Source organism: Oculina patagonica, chromosome 14 (assembly GCF_052425735.1).
Source record: "Oculina patagonica isolate OP01 chromosome 14, crgOcupat, whole genome shotgun sequence".
Taxonomy (NCBI): Eukaryota; Metazoa; Cnidaria; class Anthozoa; order Scleractinia; family Oculinidae; genus Oculina; species Oculina patagonica.
The window spans coordinates 17,584,223-17,594,222 of NC_135771.1; the positions used below are offsets into that span (position 1 = coordinate 17,584,223).

The following is a 10,000-nucleotide window of genomic DNA, read 5'->3' on the forward strand; positions in this document are numbered from 1 at the left end:
CCGGCCGGCCCGGGCCGTTCGACTCGGAGTCGAGCGCGCTAACCATTAGGCCACCGCGCCTCCCACGGGGTAAGGAGGGGCGTGGAGATATTGTCAGTCACTACGAGAAAATTACACTGCGGGCCCTTGAGAGGAAGATTTTTCACCCGATACGGAAACAAGCATTCACGTGGCTCATTTCTGCTAAAAGTGACACAGCAGTCGCATTTTGGAAGCCTGCTATTTTTTTTTATTTATTAAAAGAGCCCAAAAGAGGACATGGGTTTTGATTTACCTTTTCGGACGCAACACAGGCAGCTTGTCAGTTTTATAATTCCTCTCCTTAAAAGTCTAGAAAAAAAGTCTTATTGCATATATATGCAATTTTCCGCCTATACCTAGTTCTCTTTAATGATATAAATAGTGATATCAGAGACAATTTTAGTATTTATATTATCGCGGTATATATTTTTACAGTTTTGTAGTGTTTCTGGCGATTTGGAAGATCGCAAGTTCAAACACTAATTTCTGATTAAGTACCCAGTGTGTGACCCACTGAGTAGATTTAAATAATAATGCAACTTATATACATGCGACCAAAAACGTTCAACTTGTGGAATAAATAGCAATAAATTTCTGTCCACCACAGCTTCGCCGATGGTCTCCTTGACACGGCAGCTTACATTTTTCGTCTGTGACCTTTGAATCGTCATTGAAGTAAAATCCACAAAAACACTCAGAGGCCATCAATAGGCCAGCAAAAGGGAAGCCTTTAGAGGTACAGTATTGAACACAGATATCTGGCACCATAGCGGGATGTCCCTCGTATCTATGCTTGGGTTGCCGGAGTGGATCTGTGTTGTCATAACAACCAACAAATGTCCCACTAGAAGACATAAAAGAATCTGAAAGAAAAATACAAAAAATAATCGAAACACATTTCTATTTAAATTTATGATATGAGTGATTTAGTGGGCTATTCTGGGAAGTAATCGTGTTTTAAGTGTACAGGAGGAAAACCCTGTATTAAGCAGTAAGGAAATTGACCCAAACCCCACTGGACTGCCTTTATTTATACCTTATTCAGATCACCTTTTAAAGTCCCAACTATTTATCGTATTTTATTGTATTATTAACTGCATTCAACGATCACTGTGAATACATCATGCTAATATCGTATTTATTTGAAGCAAATGAACGATATTTGACAAAAAAAGTTCAAAAAAGAAACTTTGTCAGGTTACTTTAGGCTATGATCATTTTTCAACTGTACCATAAGAAACAATTGCAAATAGAAGGAGATACAAGCTATAGTGTTAAGGGCTGCAAGAAGCGATACGTGTGATTAATGTTAAGTGGTTTAGTGAGTTGATGATTTTACCTGATAATCCATTTTGACTAATTTCGTCGGATTCTGGAAACTCGTTGTCAGTCTCTTTATCGTCTTCGTCAGAGTCCTGCTGTACGTCAGCAAAGGGAACTTTTGGCGGGGGCGCTTTTAAAGACGCACTTTGCGGAAGTTTCGGGGCAAACTGTGCGTTTTCCTTAACAGTAGAAGAATCTGAAAAGCAGACATTGACAGAAAATAAAGTCTCCCTGTAGCTCAGTGTATGAGCCTCCGATCGGTTTGAGGTCGTGGGTTATTTCGCCGTCGGGGACTTACATTTTATTTATCCCACGCTTGTGACAACAGAACATTGCATCTTTCTCAGAAATTTAAATGTTTATGAGGAAAACTACGGACAACTTAGGTCAAACACGTACTTGGCCAATTTTCAAGTTTGTTCTTCGTAAATTTGTCGAATAAACTGGATGACTTAAAATTTCGTGACATGGCCCCTTTAATTTAAGTACAGACAAATTCCACCTTACTGAATGTTACTGACACCTCGCTATTACGGACACCCCGTTATTAAGAGCACGAGCTGAGGTCCTGGCAAATAAAAATTTTCCTTAAAGAACTCCCGCTATGAACGAGGTGTCCGTATTAGAGGGAGTTTACTGTACTACGGTTACTCAGCAAAACATAAGCTACCTGCAGGCAAATGAAGTTCAATGTTGAGTGGACCATTTCCCGGGTCCAAAGTAAAGCTTTGTGTACTGTTTTGTCCACTGGGAAGTTGTAAAATCACATCGTAATCTCCGAGGAAGCCACGTATGTCAAAATATGCCTCTGATTCGACAATAAAGGTCGGTGTCATTGTGACATGCGTCGTCCATTGCTTCAAGAGAGTGCGATAACGTAAGCCAGCGGCATTTATCTGTGTGTTAAAATGAAATGATATATAAGTAAAGTGAACTAAGAAGGATGATTTTATTAAATGAAAGGGGTCGTCTTGGATAAAGATAAATGACAAAAACCGATTCAAAAATAATTTTAACTCTTTTTTTAAAAAAAAAAAAACACTAATAAGCACAAGAAACAATCTCATCGGAAAACAAATGAATGCCTTTTTCACTAACAGCTGACATTCCCCATCCCCCATTACACTGCTATATAAGTATAAAATTATAATAATTGTGGATCCGTAGCCGATTTTTCTAATTTTATAGCCTAGTCAAATTTTCACCATCCCAAAGTATTGAATGAAACTAATTAGTCCTTGAATACGGTACGTACAATTTTAATGTTGTGATTTTTTTGGATAAATGGCCAATTAGGCTTTAGCACTTTATCGTGTGATGCGACCCCCTCTTTAAATAAAGTTGCTACTACTTTTGTCACGAAATGGTAAAAAAATATTTTCGTCTTGCCCTGTTAAAATACCGTTATGTAAGGCGACAGATCAGAATTATTAGAATGAAAATTACACATATATTACGATTTCATGGAAGATGACGTAATCTTTGATTCATAGTAGCTATTGTCCGTGTATGGTTTCTTAGGTTAAGTTGCAACAACTAAACGAATTGGCGCCTTGTTGTGACGTCACTAAGTTATCAAATCTGATAACTGTGCCGGGCTGACGAAGGTAAGAATATTGTGGGATTACTGTAAAATTTAGCCAACACTACTCGTGAACTAAACATTTTTGCTTCAGTAGTTTCAACTAGTTAAATAGAACATTTATCTATCAACAATTTTCAAATTTTCGCACACCTTCCAATCGTTCCCATCTACAAGAGAAGTGTACGGTCCACGCCATGAACTGTAGTTCCAGAAACTCCAGAGAATTAACCCTTGGACACTTGGAGTGCTGAATGCACTGCGCATGACAATTTCCAGGGTATTTGCGCGTTTCACAGGGTCCTTTTCAAGAACATCTACTTCTGTTAGCCATAGAGGAATTCTGGCTTCGCTGAGCATATTCAAACGATACTATAAATACCAAAAATAAAAAAAGTAAATAAACGAGGAGGAGTGACTTTTTGACGTACATCTTCACCGCTGGAACAATGTTATAAATATTACCTGAAAAAGTGCTGAAATAAGTTAAAAAGTACTACTCTGGGCTTGACGTTTTTACACGAAGGATATATATTTCACGCAGGAAAAATAAATGTTTTTATGTGGCTTGACGTAATCGTCTCCCAGCTTCCGGTGAGGGATTACGTCATTGCTTCTTACATGAAAGTGAGGAAACCTGGGGTCTAGTTCAATCTTGGCTGAACCAATATCACATAAATCAGTTTACGTTATTACAAACATTTGTCCGGGCTCGTCAAAAAATGGTCCAGACCTGATATTCTTTGGAAAGACTAAAGATGCTATCCAGTGTAATCATAGCGGAGCTCCTCAGCGCGCGCCAGCGCGCGGAGCGGAGCACCATGGGTAATGCGGGTACGAGAAAATTGATGTAAACCCAGGAGGCCGAAAAAATTTGGTGCGTACGCCCGACCGCGCGCGCGTACAGACTCTCGGGGAGGGGGAGGGGAGTCCCAAGGCAACCCAAGCAGAGGGGGGAGGGGAGACAATCTTCTGCCTCCTTCGTTAACCAGAAATGGGTGAGGTAATCGACTAAGATCTTTGATATTGGACATGATTGGACATCCATCCATTTTATGGTCAATTGACAGCTGTCAAAACAACGTATCCGCTGACCAGTATCACATGACCATATCGCGGGCTCAGGTTTAGAACTAGTCAAGGTCGCGTGTTTTTTTGAAGTTGACCGCTGACCAAGTGATAGCATTGCTATTGGTCCGCGGGCGCAAGTACTTTTCCATGGTCAGTCCATTTAGATTTACATGAAGGACAAAGTGAACAACCCGGTCAGTTTGAAAGCTGAACGAAGCACAAGGAGAAACCGAGCAGGAAAAAGAAATGTCTACGTAAATATTTCTCGGTCTACCCCGTCTAAAGGCTTTACACATCATGGAAGTTATGGCAAACGATAAGGGCTTACGGGGAGATCCGAAAAAATGGCACAGGTGGAGAGCGAGCGAGTTTCTACCGTTTCGGCGGCTGACCAGCTCTAGTAATTGAGCTAAACGCAATTAACTGAAGTGAAGGGCTAAGTGAAGGAAAAAAGAAGTGTCAATAGCTACACGGATGGAAAAGGCTGAAATAGACCTTCGCAGATAATTCAAAGGTCGGTGGTGCTGGAGTAAGTTATAATTTATAGCTTACACATGTACTACGCGGTTGGATAACAATACGAAAAACTGCGGCCGCTTCGCCTCCGATTAATTCATGAGCTGGTTGAAAGCTTTGCCCTGCTGAATTGCTGTGAATTGACAAGCATTCTCCGACTTCAAATATGAGGTAACAAACTTTGACTTTACTGAATACACTAAGTCCATGTTTTTTGTGAAAATCTGTAATTATATGCTTACACATGTACTACGCGGTTGGATAATAATACGAAAAACTGCGGCCGCTTCGCCTCCGATTAATTCATGAGCTGTTAATGACTTAATGTTTTTATTTAAACTCCCAGCTAAACTTAGTGTTTTAGTTTTTTTAATTCATCTATTTATTCTTATTTACTCGCTGTTGGAATTCGTTTGAACGAACTATTTTAGGGTCGTGGACGAATACGCTAAGAGATCGTTACGTTGCGAATTTCTTGCGTTGACACGTTTTTACCACACCTTAGCAGAAACAAACAAAAAACTCAGTTTATTTCCACATAAAACTATCTTAGTTAATTATTTTGAGTAATTTTATAAAACACAATTGTTCGCTCTACTTGTAATTCATGCCATTTTAGACACTGTATGCAGCTGTGTATGCAAACTTACATTGACTATCACTTAATGACAGTGTTGAATGTGTATCTTTGCAATGGCAATGTTTTTTCTATACAAGTAAGTTAACAAGAAATCTCCAAGTAGAAAAGCTAAATATCCCATTGTAGGGAGGAAGGGTCACTACACTGAGTGTATAAACGAAAGAGGCTAATATTATTATATTTGATGAGATCCATTAAATAAGACAGAATTTTTTATAAATTCTTTTTATAAACAGGGCCATTAATTACAGCTAGTGTGGTGGTTTTTAATAGATTATTATGTCAATCCTTCTTTTAGGTAGTGTTATATTCTGCCATTAAGCCGCAATGAATGAAGAATACCTACTGGCTACAGTCAAGTTTTGTTGAACTTGGTATAGAATGCTCTGTGCAAAGTGGACAACAGCAAAGTAAATCAGGTATCTAGTTTATATTAGTTATAATTGAAATATGTTTTTATTCAGTTTCGTTCTTTTTCACCCAGCTGCTTTAATCTGCATTTGGTTGCTGCTGATCTTCTTACTTTGTGAAATATTTGCATTCATTATTCAACTCCTCAATGGAGGTTGCCTATTCACAGAGTTAGGATTTCGAGTTGGATTTCGAGTTAGGATTTTGAGTTGGATTTACGAGTTCAATTTTCCAGTTGGATTTCGAGTTGGATTTCGAGTTAAGATTTCGAGTTGGATTTCAAGTTAGGATTTCGAGTTGGATTTTCGAGTTGGATTTCGAGTTAGATTTCGAGTTAGGATTTCGAGTTGGATTTTCAAGTTGCTTACCGTACTAAGCACTCCGGTTAGCCTACTATACACGCCAGTTAGCTTACTATGCACTCCGGTTAGCCTACTACACACTCCTGTTAGCCTACTATTCACTTTGGTTAGCCTACTATGCACTCCAGTTAGCCTGTTTATGGTTAGCTTTCAATAATTGTAATGGGTTTTGCTTTGTCAAAAAAAATCCAACTCGAAATTCTAACTCGAAAATCCAACTCGAAATCCTAACTCGAAAATCCAACTCGAAAATCCAACTCGAAATCCAACTCGAAATCCTTACTCGAAATCCAACTCGAAAATCCAACTCGTAATCCTAACTCAAAAATCCAACTCGAAAATCCAACTCGAAAATCCAACTTGTAATCCTAACTCAAAAATCCAACTCGAAAATCCAACTCAAAAATCCAACTCGAAATCCTAACTCGAAATCCTAACTCGGGAGTTAGTTTGTCTCTCTTCAATGACATTCAAAACAACTACAATGTATTAGTAGACAATTTAAATAATTAATATTTCACTAAAAGTATGTTTTCATGAAATGCCTAGATCTTGTACCAGAAAATATCTATACCCTATCCTCACTGTGGAAGGTTAAATGGTTTGAATGTCACATCCCCTCACAAACTCCTCACAAATTCCAATGTGTGGTTATGGCAGAAATCCATGGCCAGCTCATCCTCAGTGTATGAACCAGTGAAACAAGGCATCAAAGAGCCTCAAAACAACATGGAGCAGGAAAACAATAGCTTCAAAACAGACATTTTTCACAGGTTCTTATACCAAGGAAAACCCAAATATTCAGATCCATCCCATGTAAGGTCAATGGAAGTTCCAAAAGGGCTAGCGGGAGGGAGAGGGGGAGGGGGGTTGATTAAAGGCCAAACCTTTTAATTACCGGTAAGAGGGGGTGTTAGGGTTTGCAGTGATGCTTTGAGTTTATTAAAATATTTAGTTGACTTTGCAGTTATCAGTAAAAAAAATAGTCTGTGCTGATCCATCTCTGTTAAATATCTAATGGATCCTTTTGCATCCAGTGGTTTGGCTTCAGTTAAACAAGCTCAAGTTAAGTGTTTTGTTTTATAAATTATTGATATTGATGACAATTAATCAATTTTAATTTAATCTGTGGCATTTGACTTTTTTCAGGGTTAACATGAGTTGCAGAGTTTGCAGTGCCACAGACACAAAAACAGACAAGGACAAGGACATAAATAGAAAACAGGAAAGATTAAATCCAGCTCGATGTTTGGGTGTCGTCATGATGCTATTTTTAAGAGACTAGTAAATTACATGTAAATTAAAATCAAGAAAAGCTGCAAATAAGCAAAATTTAGATTTTAAATGTTAACCTATTTACAGTGTACTTCAGAAAACGACTTCTTGATTGACCTGTCACTTTCACATCTTGTTAGATGTAACAAGGGCATTATGAAGTGATCTTTTCAAAAATATGCAGCGAAAACAGTAACAGCAGAAATGGTGGTAGTTTAAAATTGCTATTTTCAATGTTTTGACTGGTAAGAAACCACATGTGACCAAGCTAAAATCTGTTTGGCCAGTTAACATGACCTGCAAGTGTCCAAATGTTTTGAGCCCTCAACTACACAGGACTTACATGTAGTTGTCTAATTATATGATAAGATCTTTGGTTGACTTTGGGGGAGGTAGTGGAGTTACAAAGCAATGTAATTATTTGAATTTGGATTAGTTATGCTGAAACTGGTGGTACTGTAATTCTAAAGTATAGGTGAGTTTAAAACCGTTATTGCAAGCAATATGCATTACCAATTTCATTCTTATGTATTGTATGCTGTGTACAATTTATAAGAACAGCTATATTTTTAAAATAAGTGAAATATTCTAAAGCCAGATAAAATTTGCAGTATCCATAAGGTACCATGTAGCAACCAAATTGTGACTCACTTGCTTACTTTGTGAACTCCATGACAAATGGGCAACATGACTCCATAAAGATGTGGACAATAATACAAACAAATTTTTAAAAGAGTAGTCAAAGTATTGATGTTATATTTTTTCTTGCATAGTTTTATACACAAGCAGACATGATTCTATTTTTTTTCTGGGTAATCAAATAACAAAACTGAGTTTGAGACTCACAAACAATATTCTAGCTTCCCAGAATTTTTGCTTTTTTTCTGTAAGTGAAGTGAAACCCCTTAAGAGGAAAGGGAGTCAAAAGACATGTAAAAGTGAACAAGGTGCTATCTTCTTTTCTTTTTTTTTTTTTTTTTGGGGGGGGGGGGGTTGGGGATGGGGTGACCCTGTTCGGTGGAATGACAGAATGTCACTTCTTTGTTTCCGGAGTTAGTTAGTTGCTTGTGGTTAGCTTTCACTCCGGTTTGCTTGGAGTTAGCTTGGTTTGGGCAACATGCTGTAAACCATTAGCTATAACCTCTGCCATTTCCATTCAAAATTAAAATATAGGCAAATAGTGAAAATGAAAATGAATAAATGAGTGAATGAAAAAAATTAAAATCAACCTTATTATAAATGTAGATGTTTGTTATTTCCTTTATACTCTAAATGTAAAGTGATTTTTTCTTTCTTTTAAAGCTGGTAAAGCAACAACAAAAATGCCTAATTTGCCATGTGATATGCCTATCTACCCCGACATGCAGCCCTACTCCTCCCTCCTTTTTTTCTACATGAAGGTAACGTAATTGCCCGTTTTGCAACATAATTTCCCATCCAGACTTCTTTATGATAATGCTTTCGGTGGAATTATAACATTTTGATTGATTTTGTTTGTTCTCTTATTTGGTGTTGCTGTACACGGTACCCGGAGGGGGGGATGGTACTCCCATATAAGAGCTATACGGGTATGTGCCGCTCAACATGGTATGCTTTTTGCCTCTCTGACTCTGAAACAGGGTTGATTGTTTTCCCAGAATCCTGATTAAACACTATCAAGTATATAGCTATGAAACTCCGCTCCTTTCATCGCTTTATCTCCAAGCCACAGACGAAGTCAAGTGAGAGCTTTGTGATGTACGGTAGTGTTTTTATATCTATCTTCATATATTTCCATTGTGGATATTGCTGGAACAGGGTACCTACTTTGCAGTGTTTGTCTGGAACAGGGTCGCAAATTGAACCTTTTGTCTCTGGAACAGGTCCAGAGTCTCAGCAACTCAACGGCACACCCCCATAGTAAATTTTAAGGAGTACCCCCCCCCCCCCACCCCGGACACGGTAAAAAAGAAATAAGGAAAAATATTAATTATTATTTATTAAAAAAATAAAACGAATATAAAATTCTTAGCCTTAAAGTTTTACAATGGCCAGAATTCAGAGTTCAATAAAGTGCAAAATAATTAACTGGGGAGCTCCGCTTTTAGGCTTGCCTAAATTTATATATTAGGTTATTAACTTGTAACAGTTTTAAAAGCCGTCTTTTCTCCATTCAATAAGAAGAGCATAGACATTTGAAACACCCTCTGTATACCCTTTATATGCCTTGCACTGTTACATCTCTTTTATAAATTTTTCTTTCGTTAAAGACGGATATTTTCATAAATTATCTATTTTATTTATTTAAAAGAAGTAAAAAAAAGAAGAAGTAAAAGAAGCAAAATAAAACGAAGAATTTATAACAAGTTGGAACTCAAACAGTATGCAAGTAAGTAAGGAAGTTAATAAGTAAGCCATTATTTTCTGTAAATAGGGTTACTTCATCAGCTTTACGAATTAAACTGTTGTCAATAAAGGCCTTCATAAAAGTAAAATTAAAAAAAAACACACACAAAAAAACCTTACAATGTGCCTAAAATAAAAGATTAAAACGCACAAGTTTAAACAAGCACAACTGAAAATGAAACGTAAACGTGAAAGTAAGGGGGAATTCAAAATAAAACGAAAAAGATAAAACAAGCAGAAACTAAAAATGAAACGCAAAAGTTAAAACAAGCGGGAACTCAAAATAAAACGAAGAAGATAAAACAAGAGGGAGCTTAAATTGAAACGCTATAGGTGAGTTAAAACAATAGGGAACTCAAAATTAAATGCAAAAGTTAAAACAAGAGGGAACTCAAAATGAAACGCAAAAATTAA

The 10,000-nt window shown here is 37.3% G+C and overlaps 1 protein-coding gene and 1 long non-coding RNA gene across 2 annotated transcripts; one reads left to right on the top strand and one right to left on the bottom strand.

Annotated features, from left to right (window-relative positions):
* Positions 1-408: 408 nt before the first annotated feature.
* On the bottom strand, positions 409-3,441 carry LOC144638651 (uncharacterized). The gene is made up of 4 exons (XM_078497868.1): positions 3,080-3,441; positions 2,015-2,240; positions 1,361-1,540; positions 409-884 (listed from the first exon to the last, which is right to left on the bottom strand). The coding sequence occupies exons 1-4, from the start codon at positions 3,284-3,286 to the stop codon at positions 586-588; spliced, it is 912 nt and encodes a 303-aa protein (XP_078353994.1). The 5' UTR covers positions 3,287-3,441; the 3' UTR covers positions 409-585.
* A 549-nt stretch (positions 3,442-3,990) lies between these two features.
* LOC144638695 (uncharacterized) lies at positions 3,991-7,939 on the top strand. Its single transcript, XR_013567985.1, has 3 exons — positions 3,991-4,684; positions 5,452-5,572; positions 7,076-7,939. It is a non-coding gene; the product is annotated as an uncharacterized LOC144638695 (long non-coding RNA).
* Positions 7,940-10,000: the final 2,061 nt, after the last annotated feature.

Excerpts from the sequence above, each read along its gene's own strand:
- LOC144638651 (XM_078497868.1), bottom strand. The coding sequence starts at position 3,286 with ATGCTCAGCGAAGCCAGAATTCCTCTATGGCTAACAGAAGTAGATGTT. Across the intron at positions 2,241-3,079 it reads TAGATGGGAACGATTGGAAG|ATAAATGCCGCTGGCTTACG; the intron begins GTGTGCGAAAAT and ends TTTAACACACAG. Across the intron at positions 1,541-2,014 it reads TGAACTTCATTTGCCTGCAG|ATTCTTCTACTGTTAAGGAA; the intron begins GTAGCTTATGTT and ends TCTGCTTTTCAG.